Below are 26,480 nucleotides of genomic sequence, written 5' to 3'. Positions count from 1 at the left end.
TGTGTGTGTGTGTGTGTGTGTGTGTGTGTGTGTGTGTGTGTCCTTATTTTTGAGACAGGGCTCTTACAGAACCTAGGGCTTACTGTTCAGCTAGACTGGCTGGTCAGCAAGTCCTCAGGATCCATCTGCCTCCATCTTCCCCAGCACCAAGATTCCATCAGTGCATGGCCATCCTGACTTTTCCAGACTATGGTTCTCCTGCTGACACAGTCCTCAGTAAAATATTATACTATTTCCCTTCTTCCTGAAGCAGCAGCAGTTCAGTAACACAGGAGCTGTTGACTGAAGCTCATTGATCTACTCTTGGCCTCTATCCAATTGTTCATTTAATTATATTTTGAACTTTTAAATGTAATGGTTTATTTGGTGTATGCATGTTATCCAGGTATATGTCTCTGTGAACAAGAGTATGGAGGCTGGAGAATGACCTTGAGTATCATTCCTCAGACTCCACCCACCTTCTTTTTCAAAATAAGCAAAGTAGGTTAAACCATGTCCTGTTATGATGTGCTCACCAAGTGTAGCACTGTGGCTCAGAAAAGAATCACAAGATAAATAGTTCTTATGAAGTTATATTATCCCAGGAGCCTAGAGACGCTCAGTAACATTCTTGCCTTTATAAAGCAATATTCCACTGTCTTCATTTTTCCAATATTATATTTGTTTCTTCTTAAAACAAAGGGCAGAGATGTCTTGTAAATGTTTATCTTCAAGTTGATGGTATCTAAAAGTAAACCTGAGACCCAAGACCCTTCTCAAGCTCCATGGTTTCTTCACAGTGCAAAGCATTTATGTATTTTAGGAAAAAAATGTCTTTGGCTGAGTACAAAAATGAATGCTGTGTTTATACTAAATGTAATAAACAATCTGCACAGACTCGTTAACCTAAGTGCAAAGAAATTGCTGGATACTTCACGTCAGCCAGAGACTGCTCCATGAAACGTCATCATGGTTACAATGAAAAGAAAGTTTCCTAAGTGGTAACTACTCCATGTCGAAGTTTATACCATAGACAAGTGCCGCCCTCAGCCTTGGTCAGGAGAGCTTCCTTTTGCAGTGAGCAATGCAGAGACTCATGGCTGGTCAAGGGGATGCAAAAGACTATAGTATGCCCAGCACTAAATGAAACAGCTGTATCATCTCCAAATCTCAGAGAACATCTGCAAAGAGGGCACAGAAAAAAATTGGAAAAGCTAATGATGGGGAGGAAAGCCCTGATATTTTGCCTTCCGTGAATGACTGGGCTGTTGTACTCGGGATCCTAGAACAGCTTCGGGTGCCTTCCCTGGCCCTGCACAAGCCTTGGTCAAGCTTACGTTAAATCCTAGATATAGGATTGCTTCTGGGGAAGTGAAAGTTATTGTTTCCAGAGGTATGACTACTGGCAAGTTGTCTGTACTCCAGTGGATATTTCCATACCCACGCCTGTGCAGCAGCCCTGGTATAACTCAATGGATCACAACACAAAAAACAGGAACTAATACCTGAATGTGGGAGGGGCACTTGTCAGGAAGAGTGAGACAGGAGGGAGGTAAGAGAAGACACGTGTGAATATGATCAAATGCACTAAGCACATGTATGACATTATCAAACAATACACTTCTTTACAATGAGGAAATTATTTAAGCCAGTGGCCTTCAGTGACTCTTAACACACTAGTAAAGCAGCTACAGTCCAAGTACAGTGACCATGGGCTTCTGCAGGGCAATCTCAGAAGCCCAGACAGACCTGTACTGCACTACAACAAGCTCCCATGAGGACTTGCCTTGTAAACAAATGGGTTTTTCCGTGAATCAGTGAGTGTGTCAAATCGGGTGTAGAGGTCGTTGAGTAGATTGACAATCTTCATGGCCCCTTCTCCAGATGCATGCTTGCTACAAAAAGCATTGAAGCCCACAATACCACTGAAGAGGATGGTCACATTGTCGTATCTTTTGGCAGGCACTGGGCGCTTGTGTCTCAGCTCATTGGCCACAGATGGAGGGAGGACAGAATACAGCAATCTATGGAGATTAGAGGAAAGCACTGTAAGATGCTGGTGAGTCTTTACCCTTATGGCGTTGACCTTATTGCTGGGTCTCTTAAATGCATCAATGCCATTGTGCTGGGTTTTAATAAGACTTCCTCTAAAACCAGCATCAAAAGTTAGCTACATACCAACAAAGAAACACACCAGCCATTTGCCTGTTGTGGTCTCAGATATTTCTTAATCCTGAACCATTTCAAACCAACTCAAAATAAACCAAGCAAATGAGCAGGTGGGGAAAACACAAGGCCATCAATAGGACCTCCCAGTTTTCATTTCTAGTCCTGGATTTTTACCCTGTTCTTATGACAGGAACAGGCTTGATGTTGTCAGCGTGAGCATCTAAAATGTTGCACCAGTAGTGTAGTAAGAGAAGCATGTTCATGTTACAGGAATGAAATTTATCTCAAATATTGCAAAGCCACAGCCTTCTAGTCTTATTTATACTTCATTCCTTCCTGGAAGAAACTGATAAAAGAGGTAAAAGTGAACCAGAGGAGCAGACATTTTATTTCTGTAGGCAATGCCACTACCAAGGCACTGGGAATTGAGCTGGGGAGACAATAGCTAACAAACAGTAGGAGGGAAGCTGGTAGATTTAGAAGGAAAGCAAACACCTCTGGGCTCCCAGCCTGAAGAAACAAGAAGAAAGGAGGCCTTCATCCTTTTAGCCAAAGGGCAAAGTTCAAATATGAAAAACAGACCTGAGCTGTCTATTTCCTCTCTAGCACAGTGGAATTTTGTCAGTGATTAATTTTAGCTTGTAAACAGAAAGAATTTCACTCAACGTTGAAGTTAGATCTTAATATGTGAGCAGTACAACAGCTTAGTTTTAAATAAAACTAGATGGTTTATAATGAAATTACCTCAAAGTCTCTACTATAAAATCAAATCCTAATCAGTAAATCTAAAAATCAGTCATGAAATTTGAAGAAGCACAATATCCATAAATAGTATAAATAGGTTTTGAAAACCCATTCTACCTTTGGCAAACCGAAATAAAGGGTCCTGTAATGAATCCTTATTTTCTGGTTCAGAAGTCAAGTTTTAGTGACAGTCCTATCAATTCTGAAGGCTAGACGGTAGACCAGTGAGAGAAGTAGACACTCAAGCTAACGGTTTGGTAGTAACATGAATCAACAGCATGTTTAGTATGGAATGTAGAAGATATAGATACTTTTATAATTTAAAGTCTACATCTTGGTAGTAGTTGATGTATGTTTACTCCTGGTATATCCTGAGATATTCTCCAAAGGGCCTTGTGTTTAAAGCCTTAGTCCCCAGGCTGTGGGTCCATTGCAGACTGGTGGAACCTTTAAGAGGGGAGACCTAGTAAGAGGAAATTAGCTCACTTGGGAACACCCTTGACTGACACACAGATCGCATCCTTCCCTTTAACATTCCAGCCATCATGAGATGAGCAGACTCCTTTGGCATGCATCCCTACTGTGGTGTTTGATCTCACCACAACCTAAAGCAATTATTGCTATGAGGGGACTGGACCAAATAGTGTTCAGGGACATGAAAGCCCCCTACTCTTCTACTCAAAGAATGAATTCTAACATTATACAAATGGTAGAAAACTGTGAATAAACGCCAGCTTTTTTTGCCATCCCGTTCTTACGTGTCTGTCTTTTTCTTCTCATCTTCCAAGGCTCTCAGTGTGAGCTGCAGCCTATCCGTGAGGATTTCCAGCTCTTGGGTCAGTTTGTACTCCTCCCGGAACTGTTCTCCCAAAAGAACCAGGTCTCGTGTAGCATCATGGAGAGGGATGTCACTCAGATACAGGCCTCTTCTTGTTAGGTCATCCAGGTTCATCACACTGTCACACAGAGCTTGAGTTAAAATCAGCACCACCTAACAGGTGTGGATCAGTCCTACCGACAGCTAGAGGCATCTAGCTTTCTCTTTGTTCACCTTCACTCTTCAGAAGATTAGGTTGAGGAAACACAAGGAAAAGCTGACCTAACATGGCTTTGCTTCCACTGTGTCTAAAACCCCACTAACAAGCAGCAACCTCAAATATGTTTGTTGAGCTGTACTTTTGAAGGCATTTACCTTCAATGAGAGATAATGCAGAAAGCTGGCCCACAAAAAATTGCCTTAGATATTAATACAAGGCTAATGCATTTTAAAAACTTACATTGTTCTTCCTTATTATAAAAAACAAACAAAAAATAAACAAAAGAAAAGCTTGTCTTTGTGTATGCATCAGGAGTAATGATGTTTCTTCTACTGAGAAACCACCTCATTTTACTTTATGACTTTAAGAATTTGCAGTGCTACTGTAGACAGTGGTTGGTTTTCCAAGGTTTAGTGACAGTCCTCGGCATGCATTTTAAAGATTCGTTGCCTAGCGCTTCTCTGCTGTTCTTTCTTTGGGCTCTCATTTCTCCCTCTAGTCTTACTTCCTTTTGTTGACTTTTCTCATTTTTAAAATGTGTTATATGACCTTGCTGAATTCTATGAATCTTTATAACCTAAACTTTATCCTTTCTATAGATTTATTGTAATAATCTGGATTGATTCATTAAAATTCTGGTAAGTAAAAAGTTCAGTTAAAAATTTACTAATTAGCTAAATATTTAAAAAAATTTTATTGGTTTGAATTAATGCTTAAAGTGTAAAGTTATTATTTCTACTTATTCAAGATAGCATTTTTTTCTAAGATGACAAATATGGGCTATAACTTTACAAAGGAATTTTGGATTAAGAAGATGTCTCAATGAACATGTTCTCAATCGAAATATTAATGTCGAAGCAAAGACTCCTATACGCAAATACAGAATAACCAAGTGTGCTGTTGACAAAAATACCCAACCATCTTGTTAAAGTGAATATATGTTTTAGAGACCTGTTACAAAAATAAACCCATCTGTAAAGATGACAGTTCACTTGCCAAATGATCCAAATGGGGCTAAAGAAGATCTACCCATGAGCAAAGACAAACAACCTCAACATTGAAGTGGATATTTTAGTGCTAGGTGTAATATACCCTTTTGGTCAGGGAGGCTAGAGAGCCTCTTAAGACAACACAGACTCTTGTTTCTCTCCTTAGCTTCATACTACAACTAGTTGCTAAAGTCCTGTTGCTGAAGGTACCACACACTTTGGCTATATGATGTAAAGAAATCAAGCTGGACTGAGCTAGAAGCTTTCTTCCTGCTGGGTAGCTTTCTTAGTTTGTTTTAGAAGGTATTGTAAGAGCAGCTGGAGGAGAAAAGGCATCAATAGTAGTATCCGGCTGTGAACTCTTTGATCTACAGCATCAATCCGCAAGGCAAGATTGCCCACTTATGAAGTAGTTGCACAACTGTAAATGGAGTAACCAATTGCTCTCTGATTGGATTCAAAACCCACAGATAGCACTTTAAACCTGGTCATGGCTAAGGAGGTCTTAGGCCCTAGGCCCTAGAGGAGAACTTAATGCTATTGTTTAATTAAATCATCATGGAAACAAGCTGACTTCTAAATAAAATATCTGTATTTATACCTAAAGACAAATGTCACTCACAGCTTTAACTAGAGTCCTTCTCTGTAAAGCTGGTGACTTCAGAGTCACATAGCAACTCATGATGCCAAGGAGTGATAGTTGATGTTCAGACCTACGGAGAATATTTACACCATCCCTGAGAAGCCTCAGAAACATCCTGAGAGATAGCAGGACAGAAAGAATGTAAGACCTGAAAGAATGTAGCACCTGAAGAAGGGCTGTAAAATACTGTGTTCTTGGCATGCCATGGCTAAGGTAGCCATGACCTCTCAGCAGCTGTGGCTACCTGCAGTAGGACTGACTATACATGACAGAGCCTCACTAGTCAATCATGGACTAGAGAGTTCAGGATCCTTACCTCTCCCTGATGAACCACCCCACTACTGATAGATTCTGTGGGGTGGCAGCCATTGTCTTCATTTGAGTTCCACTGAGGAACCTGCCAGGCCCTAGTGAATAGTTCCAATGATGAATAGACAACAAAGATAATCTCCACTAAACTCAGTGAGTGTCAAAAGAACCCAAATAAACAACATTGTAAATGTAGAAAGAGAATTGTAAGTAGAAGGGGGAGGAAACAGAGGTGGAAGGGAGATTAAAGGGAGGATTACAATAATCAGAAAAAATGAATACTAGGAGAAATAACAGTCATACTGAAGTAGAAAACTTAATGCAGTTATAAATAGATTATTCTTCTCAATGTTCTTTATGGGGCCCCTTATGTGTTTGTTGTTAGAATGTTTGCCTAGCATGTAAGATAGCCTCATAGTCACTCCTCAAAATTATAACTCAGTGTGATGTTGCACACTTGTTATTGTCAGTCTTCAGAAGTAGAGGCCAGGGAATCCAATGTCCACTATAATGCAAGTCTATATATCTAGGGGGCTACATGACATTCTGTCTCAAAAATTAAATTCTTATTAATTTTCCTAAACTTTAATTAATCATCTTGGAATTATTTTATAAGCAGAACTTCTTCCATTTAAATAAATTTCATGGTAAATTGGTAAATGTATCACTTATAGGATCAGTTTTTGAATATGAAAATTAAAACATACACTCTATGGCTTGTGATTCTCCCTCCAAAGAAACCTTTCTGACCTCGGATAGAAACACTCCCTAAAGTGAAGCTGTCACTCAACTGACACTCAATCAGGAAAATGCAGAGAAGATGTGCTGATGGCAGGTCACATGTCACTGGGTCTTTGGATAGCTTTACAGATATCACAGTTTCGTCTCTGTTGTCAGCACGATAAATGATTCTCAGAAAATAAATCATAATTACTGTTATGTGATATCATATACAAAGTATCATCTAATAATAAGCACCTCAATTATCTTTTCCTATTGTTCTCTAGATGCATACTCTATATCCCCCTGTACCTTTCAGTACCGTGCTAAAACTAGCAAAGCATCAATCCATGTTTTGCCTCTTCTGATGTTTATTACTAACAACATTTAACATAGATTTCAATTGAATAATCCATTTTAATAGCGTAACCCAATTAAAATAGTTAAATATTTTTAATTTAAAGTGACTTGGATCAAAAAAGAGTATTAGCCTTTTTATAATTGTTACTAATTACAGAAAAGTTCTTTATTTATGTCCACATATTATGTTTCCAGAATTGCTCTCTTACAAGATGCTCATTTTAAAAGTACAAAATAATGGAATTAGTACATTACTCATCTAATAATCTAATGTCATACGAACTTCAGAGACAGACATGCTATCACATAAAGAAGGAAGGATTTTTTTTAGAAATGTCCAGTGCAATCACTCTTGTTATAACGAATTACATAATGAGGCCTTGAAAATGCAGCTTATACTTCAACAAAAATAAGCATCGTGGAATAAAATACCGTTGGATTAAGAGAGGGTGTATTTGGCCCATTCACTCTACATGTGTGAATTGAAATATCATGCCAATCCCAGTTTATATGTACGACCAGCACATATTGATCAAAGATGTTTACTGCAGTTTCATTGAATTTGTTTTTAACTTATAACAATTACCATTAAGTTAAAAACTGTTACCTTGGCGAACAGAGGAAAAGGATGCTATCTGCTTCTGGTAAATAAATCATTTGGCCTTTGAGACGTAAGCAGCTAATCTCTGCCCCAGTCAGTTCATCCTCACATTCAAGTTTCTCAACATCCAGCAACCCTTCCTTAAACAGGAAAGACAAAACGTTAGCTTCTGCCTGACAAAGCAGCAGGAGGGATAGAACTTCTCATCAGCCCTGAGGAAGAGAAAGCTCATCTGTTAAAACAGGAGGGGGCATTGCTCCAGGTCAGAAGCACAGTGCCTGATAGCCTTCTGTGCACTCAGGATGGCAGCAGCTGAGGCATTGTGCCTGCATTTATTGTAGTGTCTCTGTTTTTCCACTCTGGCCACAACATGCATTACTAAATGGTACCAAACTAAGCAAAGCTAACCCTGTATTCACAGAATATCGGAAAGCAGCAGCCAGCTGCAAGCATATAAAACACATGTAGATGTGTATTTGGAAAGTCAATGGGAAATAAGAAGTGTGTGGATACTTGGGAAATTGGGTTTGCTACAATTATCCCAGGAGCACAATTGAGAGGATATGGAAACCATCTAAACTATCATCTATGTGAATTTATGAAGTTTCAACCCTTTTTATTTCCCTGGAGAAAAAAATGCTAGCCCAAATTATAAACAATTTTCAGAAAAGTAAATCACTGGTGACATTATCAAAGACTTCTTGTTAGGGAAAAGAAGCATTGGAACTTCAAGGGTACTTGAAGTGACAATGTTGGTTTTATTAAGTGAAATCAATATGTTCCCAGCCAGACACTTTCTCAAATATCTTTTTCACTCATTCTCATCAGCTGACAGAGGTCCATGTCCCCAGTCAAACGGTGCTGTCTTGAACGTTTTATTTTATTTTCTTATATTTCCATCTCATAGATTATGCTCACAGATGATGTCCCCTCTCCGTTGTGGCGGATGGACAACATGTCTTGCTTACCTTCAGTCAAAGTGGTCTTACTTACCTTGCTTCTCAGTACAAAGACTGTATTGATGTGTGAAAGAATCCCATGGAAACTGATGTCGATGTGAGGGCGGACCAGAGAGAAGACAGACAGAAGGCTACAGTTCCCAGGCTGGAGCTAAGATACAGAAAAAGAGCAATGAACACACAGCGACTTGAGGTTGACTTTATGATTAGCTATTGATTTTGAAATTAAGCCAGAATAGTTATATTTATAAGTGAAAAAATTGTAACTATTGTGTGGAAAAATTTCCCTGACTTCACATTTTGCTATATGCAACAGACCATTTAAGCCAGGAACAAGAAAGGATTTAGGTGACTAATATATAAATATAAATCTCGTGAAAATAAGAATCATTTCAAGAGAAAAAAGAAAATTTATCTTCTAAACTGAAGATGCCTATGAGATTTAACAGCAGTAAATCAAAACACAAGTAAATGTTTTCTTACAATACACCCAAAGAGAGAACATTAATACAAGTAAGAACACAAAGTACCTGCCTATGATGAAGCAAGTAACTGACTAAAGGAACCTCATGTCATGTCAGGGCTGAGGGAAACAGGCAAGGTCACACACCAAGCAGAAGACCCCACAGGAAACACAAAGTACTCTTCTGCTTCCAGATCCACAGCTTTACACAAGATCCCTGCATTCTAGACCCAGATTAAAGCCAAAGGTACCATCAGATGCATACATGCCGGGGACAAATCCTAACATGGGATATGAGAGAGAGACTGAGTACACAGGAAGTTTGCACATGATTCCTGGGAATGCAAGCCAACTGTGGCTGCAGAGCCTGGGGTCCTTCCAAGCTCTGCCACTCTTCCCATGGTAATGTCTATGTTTTTCATCTTGCATGTTTGTAAATTTCCTTCTTCCTCTTGTCAACAACTGGCTTTGAAAGCTATTTTTGGAAGGCGGCTAGGAAGTGAATATTTATTTAATAAACAAAAGCCTGAGTGAAAGCTGACTGCTCTTAGCAAGTTCCCAGTTTTCTCACAAAGCAAGTCTACCGTTCTCATACAACTTCCTCCTTTCCCTGGAAGTGATTACAGTAGAAACAAATAAGCCCTAAGGACATTTTCAATACTTTCAAACGCATTTAGGTTTTAAGTGCATGGGATATGTCCTGCTAACAAATGGAACCTGTAATGAGAAGGTCAGATCCCAAGGTGACAGAGCTGTACATTTTACCTGGGGGAGCACTCTGTAGATGGCATTGCCACACTGAGTGACCACTAGGTCCCGGTCAAATATGATGTGAAAAGGAAATGCTTTGCAGAAGGTGTATGGGCTGATACGTGACTCCTGGGTACCATTCTCTTCAAACCTGTCCAGATCTTCGTAAAAATCCTCTTCTTTTGATTCTTTTTCTTCAATTAAAAATTGGGTATGATCACATTCTTCATTTCTTTGCTGAATAACCTAGATGTCAACAGGAGAAAATGTGGGTAACTGCTGGTATTTTAGCTTAGCTATAATATCTGAATATAAGGGACTGTTTATGAACATTTCCCATAATTATTAACACATAATTACTAATTAGAATTTGAAATGTATTCCCCATTAGCACACATGGCCTTTTGAGTGGACTAGGAAGAGAATAACTTTTTGGCCTACTGGGGTAAGCCTCTTGAACAGATACCTTTGTACCTGTGGTACAAATGTCATCTATGGTTGAGGCTGAATATGATAAGCAAAAAAAGATACCTAATTAGGGGAAACTACAGAGGTCAGAGGAAGAAAAATGGCAGTTTTCTTCATTGCATGGTCTCTGTATTGATATCTTAAAATTGCTACTCAAAAATAACAATGAATGTTATCAATAGTATCAGTTAAAAACCAGAGCTGGCTTAGCTAGGTTCACCAGCATACTTGATTAAAAAGCAAAACAAAGAAAGAACTTAATCAAAAACTTTTGGTTGAGAAAACAAAATGTTCTAGGTACATTCCGGAAAAGAGAAAAGAATTCACATCGAATAAGTGATGTGTAAAACTGGCTAATTTAATGTTCTTTACATTTCACCATCCACAATCTGATAGCTTGCATGTCATATGGCCTACCCTATTTCCAGCTGGCATGTATTCACAGAGAGTAATTGAATTTGCCTTAAGCAACATATAAATAGAAAGGGAATCTGTTGCAAGGGGGAAATCGCCCAGTATAATGCGTTTCAAGGCCAAATAGAGAAGACTCTGGGGTTTACACCATTTTGGCTAACAGGTACTACTAATGTAGCCCATGAACAGCAATCAGTGTGGTATCACTTCAAGTGTTCCAATATTCAGGAACATCTTTGCGGGTGGACATTACCTTCATGTCTATCTCAGTACCATGTATCTGTTGAGCAACAGTCTTGATAATCCCGATCACGATGTCCTGAAGCCCCTCTCTTTCCGAGTAGTAGTGCAGAATGAGCCCTTTGCCTTTTTCTGCATCAGTGCACCTGAAGGAAGGTGCGCGCATCCCTGGGTAGATAGTGGCGAGGTGATCATGCAGGGCATCGAGGTTCTGTAGTGGAAATGGAAGCATAGTGACTAGGGATGTTTGAGGTCGTAGCAATGCAAGCGGCAGGACGAAGGCTCAAATCCGGTTTTGCTGGGCATATCACTGAACATCTACATAGGAGATCCTTCATGGTGTCCCTGAGATAGCTCTGAGGTGAGTGCCACAGAGAGAATGAAAAGAGAACAGAATAGTTGAGACAAATATATGTGATTGTTAATGGTAAGTCTCAAGAGCATACTTAAGATGGAAAACAGGCATCTAAGATTGCTGTTCACACACACTGTAGTAAGCAGAAGAGAACATTGTGTAAATCACCCACATTCTTTTCTGCTCACACCATATTCCACATCTGAAGTTAATAAAAGAAAATATCAAATGTCAAGGATATAAGCATATTGCTTTGAAGAATGATTAAAGTAAAGGTGTATAAATTCCTTGTTCATCTGTAGTCTCAGTCAATAGAAGAGCCTATGCAAAATTACCATCTCAGGCTAACATCTTAGAAAATTAAACCTTCTTATTTTTGCAGCTTTGTCACTTAGAACATGCTAAATTTCTGAGCATCCTCTATTAGTTACTAAAATTAAAAAATGATTTATATGCAGATTGATGTGAGAAGTAAGACAACTACACTTTTAAGTCTGTCCAGCATGACAGCCGTTAGCTGATAACATGCCTCATGCTGGAATGAGGGGATTCAGAAGATGTACCCAGGCACAGAAAGTCATGAAGGCTAACACTGTTTCAGTGAGCTGGGTAATTCCAGTGTTAATCTGGGTGCTTTGTCTATAATGAATTCTGTTTTCTTCCTACTAATATCCCCTGTAAAAATCTAGTCAAGCTAGCTTTTTTTTTAAGGCTTCTTTCTGACCGCCTCTAGGGGCCGCTGTTGTAGTGTAAAACTCACCAGTCTCCTAGCCTGCTCCATTCTATTCCTGGAACCTACCTGTCCCAGAACTTCGTTTCCTTCAATTGAGTTGAACCGTACAACGGATTATTTCTGTAACAAATTGTTTACGTGGAAATCCTTCCCCGTGAAGAGAAGACATGAATGTTCCTCTGCAGGACCTTAAGACCCCTGCAGAACTTTTGATGTAACCATCTTGAAAGAGAAAAATCTCTTGAGAAGAAAATGGATTGTTAAGAGTTTTATGTTTATCTCTTTTTTCCACAAAGTCACAGCTGAGTTTCTGGCTGCATTAAGAACACATTTCTAAACCGGGCAGTGGTGGCGCATGCCTTTAATCCCAGCACTTGGGAGGCAGAGGCAGGCGGATTTCTGAGTTCGAGGCCAGCCTGGTCTACAGAGTGAGTTCCAGGACAGCCAGGGCTACATAGAGAAACCCTGTCTCGAAAAAAACCTAAAAAAAAAAAACTAAGAACACATTTCTTCTATATTACAGTCCAAGTACTGTGTTGTGCTCTTTGTATGAAAGGAAGCCATCTTAAATGGGTGGTTTGATATTTTTTTCATTTTTCTAAACAAAATATTTAAATATTACTTAGTTGATATACGCATGTAGCTCGCTTTCTATTAATTTCCATTTTGGCTCATTATGTGCCCTTTGTACATTCCTATAAACAGTCAAGATAATCACTCGTCAGTGTCAAAAGTACCATTTCTACCAGTGGTCACCTTGATGTTAAGGCAGTTCTGACACTGGACTTGGTCACCCAGGATGGATGAAGCATTCAAGCTAGCACCCTTCCTGGAGGGGCAGCCATTTGGATTTGTGCACAGGTGTGGGCACTATTAAGATTTGAATACTGGAAGTACTGCCTTGCTAAGATGCATTCCTAAAGGCAAGAGGTTCATTACAAATGCCGAGCAATAGCGTTCGTGGTTTAAGCCTTTTTTGTGGTAACCGACTCTCCAGAGATTTGCTGTCGTATTGAATTTGCTTCTAATTAAATGGACAAGCTGAGTGCTTTGTTGGAGCATGAGAGATTTACCACTTAATGTAATATTGATTTTCTTTAGATAGTATCCCACATAAAATACACTCTGGGGATTTCTTCAGTTTCAGTTTTCCTTACTCAGTTTTACTCTATCAAGTTTCAAGCGATTACCACGACCTGTCTCTTCTAAGAAATGGGATTATGATTAAGTTTAAATTATTTTCACCCACACTTATATTGCTAATAAATGTGCAGTTTTCATATTTGAACTACTATGCTTACAATACCCTCTGGAAACCACAAGCAAGGACCCTTAGCATGGCCAAGAGAAAAGCTATTCACATGTGATAGCACTAACTAAACACACTTGACAGTTCACTAACATAGCTATATTGATACATTCTGGGCAATAAACCTTTCATCACAAAACTAGAATTGTTTTATTTCTAAATATACCCATGGAGGTAAGTACAGGAAGAGACCAGCTGCAGGGCCGGGTCCAAGGAGTATGCACATGCGCATAAGAGCCAAAAAGTCGTGGGAAAATGTAAACACAAATGCTTGAGCATGAACAACCTCCAGGAAGCCATGAAGCAACCTTGAATATGCTCGGGCTTCTCCTTCGCCTTAGCATCATTTAAAAGGGTGCTGTCTTTGTTCCAATAACAATAAAATTTTATCTGAGGTTTTAATTCCATTTCTAACTGGCCCGATACCATTTTGTGTTCCCTCTCTCACAAAGAGAATAAAGGCATGGTTTTTATGTGGGGATTCTGCAGCTGCCAGACCACTTTACCAGTCTCCTGGTGTTTGTGCTTTGTAGAAGAAGGAAAATGATTCCTGCTACACTTGGGACGTGGGGAAGTGCTTCAGGTTGAGGTGGTGTGTGTGCTATAGATGTAGGAAACAATTCTTTGGGGAAATACGTTTGAGGTGCATATTTTTTTAAAAGATTTTTTGGACTACTTCAAAATAATGCACATATTTTTAAATACACCAGGCATGCCAAAAATAAGCTCATGCATAATTACAAAGACAAAATATGCAGAAATCCAAGACCTCCTTTCTTTGCTCCTAACCAAAAATTGCTAACCAAAAATTTGTAAATTGGCCACAGAAATGTAAAGATAAAGACTGCCTGGAAGGCAAACTGGTGTTGTTGTTGTTGTTGTTGTTGTTGTTTGTTTTTTCCAGTCTCCATAATCCTTAATCCTGATCCTTGTGGTTGAAAGGAAGTTGTTTGTGTGGATAATCCACTGAGATTCGGCCCTGAAAATGAAAGACGTTCTTGTGGAACCTTCTCCCTCCTTCCTTCCCCTCCCCCATCACTTTCTCCCCTCACATCTCTGAGAGGCAGGACCAGCAACAACCATGTTTAATGTGAATTGCAGATCCTGAAAAACCCCTTGCTGAGGTTAATGAGAAACAGGTCGTTGGAGGTTGGAGAAGAAAGACGCTGAAACAAACGGTGAATTTACCCCAAAGCTGATGGAAAACACAGAGAAAGATCTCCACACCAACCCATATCATCATGGCCAAATTAATTGAAGGGAGCAATTAACTAAAACACTTTTTTATTTGCATATACGAGTTACCTCCCCTAAGGTGGAGTTAAAGAGGTCAGCGCTGGATGTTCAATAGTAGGTGGTTTCCAAATGGGGTAGGGGATAGGGCAAAATAGCTGGGGTTATAAGAGGAAAAACAAGTTAGTCCTAATGGCCTCTTGGAACAAAGGTCTGATTGCAAGGTAGGCATGACAAGGTAGTCATGGGTGGTCATATAACCTTTTGAAACAAAGAGAGTTGCAAGATGATTATAAACAACTTTTTGAAACAAAGACATGACTGCCATTCGGGAAACAGGAGGTACAGGACCATTTATAGTTAAGATTACAGGTGGGGCATAGCCCAATCCTTATGAGAAAAAAAAAAAGATTTAATCATAAGCAGGAATGAGCCTAGTTTGTCTTTAATATAAGATGGCTTTTAAGCCTAAGATGGAGGCAGGATGGTTCTTCACTTCTCCCTTTCCTCTTGGAAGCTACTCCTTCAAAAAACAAAATGATTTAGTGTTTGTAAAAGAAAGGCATGAAGTCTGTTGCAGAGGTGACTCTGCGTCAGTTAAGAGGACTCGCTTGTCTTCCTCAGGATCTGGTTTCAATACTCAGCACCCACACAGCAGCTCACAACTGCCTGTGACTCCCCTGAAAGAGGAGCCTGGCCTTCCTGGACACTAGATATCAATACGGTGCACAGGCATGTAGGAATTCACACTTATGCATAAAAAGTTTAAAAATAAATAAATAATTGTAAAAAAAAAGCAAAAAGAAAACTGGAATATTCTATTTGCTAAGAAGTTTTATCAGAGCCTTTAAAATTATTTAAACAGAAATCACTTTTAAAATTGTAGTATTAGCTCTTCGATAGTGGTACACTTTTAATCCTAGCACTTGGAAGGCAATGGCAAGAGAATCTCTGGAGTTCAAAGCCTGTCTGCTCTATAGAACTAGTTCCAGGACAGCCAAGGCTACACTACAAACCCTGTCTCACAAAAAATCATTAAAAAAAAAAGTATGTACTTACCACTTCAACTTCTCAAAAGTAATATCTTCAATAAAGACAGAAAATAAATAAAATACACTTACATAAATTTTCACATATTTCTGTCCTAAAACCCATGTTAAAAACAGAATCCTTCCAGATAACACCAAGTTTAACAACGGATCTGTATTTAGTGCCACCAGCTATTCAAAGAAGAATCTTTTACTTTTAACATAGTTCCCTTCCTTCTGAAGTTTTGTTCTGTTTTTTCTGTTCAAAATAAAAGTTAAGTCATATTTTAATTGCAGGTTGTAGAAATTGAGTTTAGCTGCTTCTTTTGAAATCCAGAAGTTAAAGTGTCTAGTGCATTTTTCTACAAAAGATAAATAATTTAGAGAAGCATTAGGACTTTACAGCTGTTCAGGAAAATCCTAGTGTTTCCCAAAATAGCCCCTTGTACAAACATTTGAGAATTTGAAATTGGATCTGCTGTGAATGCCAGCCTGCTGTTGGTGGGCTGTGCTTTATAAGCCCAAATCAGAGTTAAGCAGAGTTGGAGACAATCCCCCTGTAGGCTGTATGCTGTGCTGGAGGAGGATTAAGAAAAAAAAAATATATATATATATATTCAGATAGATAGATAGATAGATAGATAGATAGATAGATAGATAGATGGATAGATAGAGGGTGGGTGACTGAAAGTGCCACAAACCCAGCTGAGACAGCCAGCTTCCATCCAAGAATGAAAATATATTTAAATTTTTATATGCCATTCTTATGAATATTGAAATAATCTCATGAATACAAATCTTAACTAGTCTCTAAAATAGCATTTTTTTCTCTGTGTTTTTTAAGTGAGCCTGGCAACCTTGGGCCATAAAATATAGACAAGGTAGCAGTGCAGCATCATAGGGAATGAATGAAGCGATAGTCTTGCTTTTTAACCTTATTTGGGTCCCACTGCCAACGCTGTACATCATCTCACCAAGGATTTACTCAAAGTTCTTGACTCATTACACAAGTACGCGCACACACACATATACTAACAAAAAGAAAAAAAGGCCTACAAGAAAAAATAAACAGAACCTCTTGCTATTGCCCTTGTGCTATAGCAAACCACACCAACACTTATTGACTGTAATGCTAATTAATGCTAATTTATTCTCATCTTTGACAGTTCTCCATGCTGACTGAGTGTGGAAATTCCTGTACTGGAGTCATTAGCACTTTTTTTTTTCCTTTCTACAATAAACCCTTGAAATGGCCTGCAATGTGGCCAGGTCTTTGCCAGGGAATCATCTGGGAGGAAATCAGGCAAAATTTTGTTCTGACCATCTATACAAAGTCTGTGTGGCTTGATCATCTTATGTTAGCTGTCCCAATCCATAGAAGTAACACTTTACGGTGATATGTTTTCCTCTGTGATACTCAAGAAACAAAATGAAGACTTCTGATTCTATGGCCTAGGATGTTTCAGAGTGTCACCTTTGCCATAATCTGTTAGTCAAATGATTGTCAAAGCCAGCCCCTATTCAAAGGAAGAAGAATTGCATCTTCTGATGGAGGCTAGGCACAGGAGGGACAGACGATACAGTTTCTATGACCTCTGGGTCATAATGCAGAACGGATTGTAGTGGAAACACCGCTGGCTGGCAATCCTTACCAGTGATGTTCTCAGGGAGCTAGGAAAAAATGCATATGCAGGACTGCTCCAATCAGTTCATATAGACTCGGAGAAAAATTCATATATGCCTAATTTGAAAACATAAAAGTAAAAAAATAAACAGTGAAAAAATCTTGCTAAAATATAGTTTTGTCTTTCCAGCCACAGTCTCAGTTAAATTCATATAAAATCTAACAATCACATTAAAAGTCTTTTAAATTCTTCATCTTTTTGTTTATGTTTCAATTACTAAATCTACTGAAGAATAAACTCAAAAGATGACTTTTATTAACAGCCCCCAAACTGAAAACATCACACACTTAAGAAAAATCACTTGCAAACTATTCAATCCCTAAAGGCAAATGGAAAAAGCTTCCTCTGGAAGTGTTCTTTGTTTTATCACTGTGTTCACTGGGAAACCCCATTTTCAAAGTCATCATAATGCAAAATTTTAAACATTGAATACAGAAATATAAGAGAAGTTGTATAAGGTCATGGGTCTGCTGATGGAAACAAAGGCGTTCGATTGAGAAGGCAAGTGCCGTTTACTGTTTAAACAAAATAGTCACAGGAAATGTTAAAATGTCGTGGAACTAAATTACAAACACTGCCTTTACTATGTAGCCTGTAATACACCATTTATATAAAGGAGCAGAGGTGTCATCTCACTGAAAGCATCAATTTGTAAACTATTAGTAATATTCCAAAATTATGCTGATGAGACAGCTCACTGAATGAAAGCATTTGTCACCATACCTGATGATCTGAGTTTGGCTTCCCAGAACCCTGAAATTGGAAGGTGAAAGCTACTTAAAAACTTTAAAAGTGACCCATGACATCCACAAACATGCTCTTGCATGTCCACACATGTGTGTGTATACTCACACACTAAATGAATATGTGTCAAAACCATTAAAACATATTTTTAAAAGCATGAAAAAAAGAACAAATGTAAATGTCTGTAGATAATAATTTTCAGGAGCTCTAACACAGCTACTCTTAGAAGTGTGGGGGGGGAACATAGACATATTGAAAACTTTATAAAGTTGACTGAACAATTAGAGCTCTGATATTATAGAATTGGAATGCTATATTTCCAGGGCCAAGTTACCTAGAATTATCTTTAGTCTTTTAATAGGTTTTTTCCCCCATCCTGATTTAGCATCGTTGTGACTATCAAGTAAAACCTCTAACATGCATTATTATTATTATTAGCTGAGCACGAATGTCCACCAAGCCAAGAGTTAAGCATGTCATCAGATAACATCTAAAGCCTATAGCATAGCTTCCCTCAGTATGCTCTAACCCATGCCTGGATTTATGATTTTCTTTTATTCTTTGACTACAGTGTATGTATAACCTCAGCCGTGATGGAACATGTAATCAAATCTGGAAACCTGAATCTGTGTTTCCAGGTCATGGACACTCATTTTTTGCCTCAGAATAAACTCTCTTTATCCCTTTAAGATGGGAGCTATATTTTTCTTGAAAAGCTCTAAATGTTGCACAGCCCGACTTCAAACACGTGATCCTTGATGGAATCACTGCTACGGATCTGTTTATTGCACGTTTTCTTCCTTTCTCTTTTCTTTTGCTTTTAAGCTATTGATTCATCCCCCTGCTGCGGCCTGCATCCACTGAGTTACTCCTCAGGGTCTCTGGTCTCCTGTCGTTTACATTCCAGTGGAAGAAACAGGAAATGATGGTTCAGTGCCAGGACTGAGGCTGGGGACAGCCTGCTTCGAAAGCCTGAGAAAAGCCAGCGACCACCCCACAAGAAGGGCAGAGTTTAGATACAAGAGTGGAGTCTTCCTGGAAGAACAATGGGACCTGGAAGACTGACTGACTCTATTCTGTGAATAGATTGGATCCAGAGGCCTGTTCCAGGCAGAGGCGAGAGTGTGCATAAAACCCCAGAGAAAAGAGGGAGCCTGGTAAGTAGGAGTCCACAGAGGTCAAGTTTAACCGTATGTTCTAAGAGGGACTAGAGATGTAGAGTGTGGTTGGAGAAGTCGTCCCCACTGCCTTAAACCTGATATGCTTCATACTTCCAACAAGCAATAGAGAATCACTCAAGGGCTGAATGAAGAAAAGGATATGACGAGTTTATTTGCATTTTAGACAATTCATCAGAGTAAAGAGAAGATACTGGAGACGTCAGGAAAACTGTCTAGTCTCTAAATACAAGAAGACCCTTCCTGGGAAGTTTCAGAGAAACGTCAAAAAGGCTGAGTTCTCCAAATTTAGCACTTAGGATAAGTTCAAATATTTGGCTATAAAATTAGGGAGTGAAAAAAGAAAGAGAAACTTTTGAACTCTCTTTATGATGAAGTCCGGTTCATCTCACTTTTTGATTGTGGAAGTACATTGTGAAGAGTGTTTTATTAATATATGCTGGAAAGAAAATGTTATATGTAAGCTGGGATCTTAAAACAATCTGTGAAAACCAGGTGCTTCCCTTTGCAACAGCAGACACAGGAAAAGGTGCACTGAATTTCTATTTGTTAGACTAACCATAACAAAACCACCTACTCCTAAGTAAAGTATTATCTTAATGCAGTCAATTTGTCATAATAATAGAGAGTTGGAAGACAATTCCACTGTTCAAAAGTAGGAAAAAATGAGAAATTTATAGTTTCCAAAATTTGTAGTTTTCACAGTCTTACTCAAGGGAACACAACATAAAATCATATTTAACTTAAAGATGCTAATAAAGTTTGAATATTAAATTATAAATGATTCATTTTCTATTCTTTTGCATCCACTTTGAAGCTGGGTGAGTTACCTCTTAGATCGATTCCAAAAGTTCACACCAGATGCTGTGGTCAGGTGAAAGGCTGTGGCTGGGAAGCCACAGGCGAACCTACTTCTACAATCAAAGAATGAGATGAACTGGGCTTCATTATAAAGAGAGTTCAAAGGTTTTTCTTTCTTTTTACACTCCCTAATTTTAACTGATAACCAAATATTTGAACTTATCCTAAGTGCTAAATTTGGAGAACTCCGTCGTTTTTGATATTTCTCTGAAACTTTCCAGGAAGAGTTTTCCTGTATTTAGAGACTAGACAGTCTTTCTGACTTTTCCAGTCTCTTCTCTTTTGCTAAATAGGCATTTTGACAAGCTAAATTGTTAACTTCCTACAGACAGACAGACTTGCTCTGTCTTCAGCCTTGTTCAGGGAATCTTCCTCTAGGAGTAATAGTAGTTAACGTGGAAACTGTGGCTGTTCAAGGTCCTAAAAATACTTGACTTTTGAGTCACTTTGGCCAGCCCTCTCTGTGACGACCACATCACTACTTCTGCAGTTCAAGGAACATCACAAAGGAGGGGGCAAAATGAAGGTAATAGAGGCCACACAATGGGGAGGATGGCCATGAAACCTGTTTTCTAAGCATGCCAGGTATACTGTACTTACCATCTCATAGAAGCTAACCCTGTGAGCATCCAGTCAGGAATGCTGAAGGGGACCATAGGGCCCTGACTTTGCCAGAAGAGTTATGAGCTATGTGTAGTTGAGATTGCTAAGGGAAAGGCTATCACTGTCTGCAATAATGCAGCCACTAGCCATGTCCATGGGACAGCCTTGGTTAAGCCACTGGGTCAAAGCCAAAGCAAAACAGAAAGATAATGGCAGGATGAAGACTTGTTAGGAGGGTGGGGTATTGGTGGAGATGGAGGAGGCCTGAAAGAGATGGGTGGTGTAACTGGGGTGTACTATATAATGCACAAAATTATCAAGTAACAATTAAGCTTTTGCAACCTGTTGAGGAGCTAGCATCTATACAGTTTGAGAGCACATAAAAACACCTCCACAGTGAGGTGGGAGACGGTAAAAATGAGTACAGGTGAGATAAAGAAATGAATAGATCTATTTAAATCTGTGATCTGTTGCGTAGATCTACTCATTGAGAAGGACATTAAAATGGAGAGCTATTGGAAGTTGAAACTTCACTGGTGGGGCTAAAAAGATGGCTCAGCAGTTGTGGGCATTCACTCCTCTAACAGAAGACCAGAGTTCAGATCCCAGCACCCATGGGTGGTTCACAAATTCTTTCAACTCTAGCTCCAAGGGATCAGATGCCTCCTTCTGGCCTCTGGGTACATGCATGGATGAGCATACACACACACACACACACACACCATAATATTTTTAAAACAATGTTTCTGGTAAGGTGACAGTGATCAACAAACATACTTTAAAAATGAACTTTATATTCAAAGAATCTAAAATCCCTCCAACGCTTTGAAGTCTCAAAATTCAATCCATTTGAAATTATCAATTTAAACACCATCAGATTGACTTCAACTTTAGTAGCTATTTCATTTGGAAGGGGCAGCTTTCTTTGGAGAGCAGGACTTTAGTAAGTCCACAGCTGGAGTCTATAAACCAGTGTTCATCTTGATTTAATGCTGCTTTAAGTTTATAAGAAAAATGTCCCTGTGTAAACAACAGACATTTTGATTAAACACCAGTGTTCTTATTTTGGCTGCTAAATCAATAATGCAGCTGGCCTTGGAGTGGTTTACATTCTCTCAAGACTGGGATTCAGTTCAGCTGAAGCTGCGCTGACATCACTTTCCAGCAGGTCTAGCCACTCTGAGCAGTCAGGTTGGAAACACTCTTTGCAACCCAGCTCCATGATGCTGAACATTCACACATTCATCCAGAGGGTCTCACAAACGCCAGAGCTCAAAATAGCACAGGCAGTCTAGAAATAGCATCTCAGCAAATGGGGAATTTACTAGTACAGAATTCTATGGTCATTGTTCAGTGCTGTAAGATAAAGGCCTTGGGTAGTGGTGTTTGCTTTTTTGTTTTTTATTCTTTGTTTTTTTCAGCTGAAACTAACTTTGAATTTCCTCTTATCTCTTTCTTTCTGTATAAGATCAACTGATTTGTAACTCAAAGGCAAAGAATTAGTTCTCCTAAGTGGGATACCTGAAGCCCCTACTGCTTTCTCCTAATAAGGAGTCCAGGCAAAACACACCGAATACTAACACTGTCCAATGAGAGCTTATATTTACGAGTATGTTACAAAAAATAAACCATATTACATATTGAAAACGGAAGACCACACCATTAGCCCATGTAATTCTTTCTTAAAGGCAATTGAACAGGTCACAATAGACCCTGTGGACTTTCAGAGAATACTAATTGAAGGCTTGCATATTCAGAGTCTGTTGTGGATAGCCTTGGCCTTGTATTTTGATGCTAATTCCCCTTTCCAGGGAAGGGCTACAGAGGAGGAGAGAATCTGTACACAGGTGAATTCTAGTGAACCTTCTGCCCATCTTAATTTGTAAAATAAAGGCTAGATCCAGTGATTGGACAGTAGAAGGGGAGGTGAAGAGAGAGAGAGAGAGAGAGAGAGAGAGAAAGAGAACAGAGGAGGAAGACAGGAGCAGGAGGTGAAAGGACAATGGAGAACCATGTGGCCTGGAAAACCCAAAAGTTATAAGGGTCTCATAGCTGGGGAATAGAGTAGTGTAGTGGTGAATCTGCCCAATCTAGGAGTGCAGCTTATATTCATAATTATTGAGTTGTGTTTTCTTTGACTGGTCTTATTTGGGTTGGAGAATTACCACAACAAGAGTCAACAAAGGAAGACTGTGAAAATATATAATTGAAAGTTCTGAATTACATGTAGGGTCATCTAATAATTAGATTTTATGTGAGAATGCTCAGTAAGGTTCCTCTCCAGCAGCCAGACACTCTTGTCCAGCTGGATAAATAGAAGTACTTGAGAACTCAAATTTAACAACAAGTACCGAGAATTTTCACTCTCAGGACCTCAAACTTCTCACCTGCAAAAACTCCCTGACATTAGATCCCAGGACACGCAAGATGGTATCATAGCCAGACTCTTGGCAGAAGACAAAAAACATCTTCCCAAACATCTGAAGAATTTCACCAGCATTGAGGTCTGTTTTGTAGATGAAAAGGAAAGAACAGGCAGAAGATTGTCAGTGAGAAGAATAAGCACAAGTGTATATGAAAATGATTTAAAATATCCACAATTATTATTCAGTTTGACTAAGAATAGACTAAGAATCTCTGACCAATGAATTACAATGAAGCCACAGAAGACTATATGCTAACATGTTAATGGTGTAAATCACACTATTAAGGATGTAACAATTTTCTCAATTTATATACTAATACATTTACATTTAATAGTTTTGATTATATATTTAATGTATTGTTTCTTTTTAAAAAAAGCATTTATTTATTCAAGTCAAGGACACAGTGTCAGTAAAATGACTTTATTAAGCTTAGTGACCAGACTTTGATGCCCAAGGCCCATAGGGTGGAAGGAAAGAACTGATTTCCTCAAGTTCTCCTCTGACCTCCACACATGGGATATGGTACATAAACATCTGCATAGAGTGCGCACACACACACACACACACACACACACACTAAATAAAGGTAGTAAGATACTTTGTTGCAAAATAGCTTTTCATATAAATATGAACATTTAACTACTTCTTGCACAAAGTACAAATCCTAATATCCTACTCTTTTCTTAGTCATTAATATTTCATGAAATTTATGTGTGTACCTTTCTTATGAATTTTGACCTTATTCAATATGAGTATAATAATTTATTCAATGATTCTTTAATTGAAAAGATAGAACTTTTATTTTTGTTAGTATAAGTAATTCTAGGGAAACCATTTATGCTTAAATCTTAGTAGGAAACAGACGTCATATATCTTCAGTGAAAATTCCTTAACAGTCTGAGGAGTCTGGATAAATGGAGACTTTGGCAAAGTGCCTGTCTCACAAGTATGATAACCTGCACTTGGATCTCCAGTGCTCATATAATAGTCAGATCTAGTGGCTCCTGCACTGGTGGGTTGGATTGGAGACAAGTGGATCACTGGAGTTTGGCTGCCAACCAGTCATTCAGCCAAATTGTGAATTCCTGGTTCAGTGGGAGACCCTGTCTCAAAAACTAAGGTGAACTGACTGCCCAAAATATGAAAGATGAAGTCTAGTCCCGATAGATATATCTACAATACTACTACCTAAGGCTCAGGGATCATTTCAGAAAAGGGATCAAAAAACTAAGATCCAGAGGATTACGGAGTTTGCCGTGAGGTCTCCTCCATATGTCAGAAACTACATCGACAAAGTCTCACCATCATGCCTGCATAAACAGAACAGGAATCGAGCAAGAGTGACACCATCAGACATATTAATGTGGATGGGTGGAGGAAGCTCCTGAGAGTTCAGTCCTGAACAAAGAAGTACAGGCAACTAAAAATGTTGCAACCTGAAGAAACAGTCTGTCCCACAGAAAGTTGGTTATTAAATAACCAACCATACCAGTTGGTTATTTAATAACAAATTATCAACTTTGAAAACATGGACATACAAGTAACATTATATTGGCTGAGCAGATTGTACTCATGTATTTAAGAATAAATATGCTATATATATTCTTAAATACACACATGTATATATATATAGATATATTACTCTGTATATGCACATACATACAATCATATATACATTACACATAAAAAATAAATTCATTATATTAATATTATGAATGTATTTTAATTGACTTTGATAATATAAAATCATCATCCCTTAAATTTGCCTTAATTTATTACTAAATTGAAAATGTTATCTTTTTTTAGTTCTACTCTTGACCCAAACAGATATTTTAGTTTTACACATAAAATAATGAAAATCAATATTTTAAAAGTTTACCCTGTATTTTCTTTCATAACTGCTGTATGTTTTTCTTTTTATTGAGCACGCAGTAGTTTCATTTCTAATTCCTAAATCCTGCCAAGTAGAGCTACGATTTCATGGTGTTCGGTGCAGACAACAGTCGAGGTGTATATTGCCCCCTGGGACATTAATACTCAGAAAAATGTCACCCCATGAAACTTGTTTGAATTTTATTTTTTTCAGCTGTGGGTCTTATCTGTGAATTTCACTCACCAATGGATCTCCCTCTCTTTTTGTTAGTGCTTCACATAACTTACTACTTTAAGACACATTTGCGAATAATGTTTCCTGCACACTACATTTGAGTGCTCACTCTATGGTTGGTGCTGCAACTGAAGTTTTTGTGACTGAAGTATTGGTAGTTATTTGTTGTTGTTGTTGTTTACTGCTATACAAGACCCTGTACAAGGTGGGGGGAGGGGCAGGAGATTTTCATTTTCGATTTTCTGTTTACTAAACAGGTTATACTGAAAATGTATGCTAGCATAGCCACAACCTAGAATCATATGTCAACCCACCACGACCGTACAATGAAAACCTTGCATAGCTGTACACTGTGGTCTTGGGGCACACATTCCTTTATGGACCTATGTTTGGCTAGCACAGAGAAGGAAAGTTGTTTGCAACCTACTGAGGACTTTGCTTGCAGCAGCCACCAGGTCGTATGTTTTGGAATCATCGTATATTATTCTTACAAGAAACTGGCCTTCTTCATCCAGCTGCGCCTCTTTTCTGAAAGAAAATGGAAGAGTGATGGAGAGCAAAGTTAAAATAAGAGCATCTGTCAAAATCATGACGGTGCGAATAATAGATCTATTTCTGAAACAGGACTGGTAGAGGCAAAATTGCTTAAGTCGATGCTGTGTACCTAACATCCCAGTGATTTAGAGGAATTGTCACATGCTTCTCTCCAAATTAAAACAGTACACGCAACTAACTATATTTTAGTACTCTAATGAATGAAGTTATGTTTAAATTGGGAAATAATCAGTAAATATTTATTGATTCCCTACAGGTGTGGAGTACTGTACTAGGAACTAGAGATGCAGACTTTTTAACAAAACAGACTGGAATCCACTTATCTTGGAACAAATACACTCTAGGAGGAGAGGCACAACTTTCTGGTGTGTGAGCAAGGACTTCCATCTAGGTTGACTGTTTAGGTAGATAACACAGCCTGCTGAAACTGGGCTGAGGGAGGGCAGAGCCTCTGGATGACAAGGAGGTTTCTGGCCTGAACAACAGTCATCAGTAGCTGACTGGAAAAGGCTGTGTGAGATGATCTGGGGTGGGAGCAAGAGTTATGTTTTAAACACATTAGGTTTGAGATGCTGAATAGACTGGTCAAATCTTCTCATATATCTTTCACATATTAAACACAGTAGCTAGTAGCTCTAACCATGCACAGTTAGTGCAAGAAGATGTTGGTTATCATTTCTTAACAGCCATCAGGAGTCTATAAATACATCAATTTTGATAGGATTTTGATTCCTTTTCTCAAGTAAGCGTCCAAGCAGTGGAAAAAGCCATTTTTCACACACTGCTGGGTGGAGAAAGCACTGAGTAGTTCCCAGACC

The 26,480-nt window shown here is 38.7% G+C and overlaps 1 protein-coding gene across 1 annotated transcript in view; it reads right to left on the bottom strand.

Annotated features, from left to right (window-relative positions):
• Positions 1–26,480, bottom strand: part of Gucy1b1 (guanylate cyclase 1 soluble subunit beta 1) — a 43,543-nt gene that overhangs the window by 4,028 nt on the left and 13,035 nt on the right. The window contains exons 3-10 of the mRNA XM_028754921.1: positions 25,535–25,635; positions 22,962–23,080; positions 10,859–11,056; positions 9,739–9,969; positions 8,545–8,661; positions 7,558–7,691; positions 3,651–3,848; positions 1,766–2,003 (exon numbers count right to left, since the gene is read on the bottom strand). Coding sequence (XP_028610754.1) covers positions 1,766–2,003; positions 3,651–3,848; positions 7,558–7,691; positions 8,545–8,661; positions 9,739–9,969; positions 10,859–11,056; positions 22,962–23,080; positions 25,535–25,635 — 1,336 coding nt within the window. The remainder of the gene's footprint in view (positions 1–1,765; positions 2,004–3,650; positions 3,849–7,557; positions 7,692–8,544; positions 8,662–9,738; positions 9,970–10,858; positions 11,057–22,961; positions 23,081–25,534; positions 25,636–26,480) is intronic.

Source organism: Grammomys surdaster, unplaced genomic scaffold, assembly GCF_004785775.1.
Source record: "Grammomys surdaster isolate TR1022 unplaced genomic scaffold, NIH_TR_1.0 126039, whole genome shotgun sequence".
In the NCBI taxonomy this organism is placed as follows: Eukaryota; Metazoa; Chordata; class Mammalia; order Rodentia; family Muridae; genus Grammomys; species Grammomys surdaster.
The sequence above is the reverse complement of the archived record's forward strand: the minus strand, read 5'-3'. Positions and strand labels throughout refer to the sequence as shown.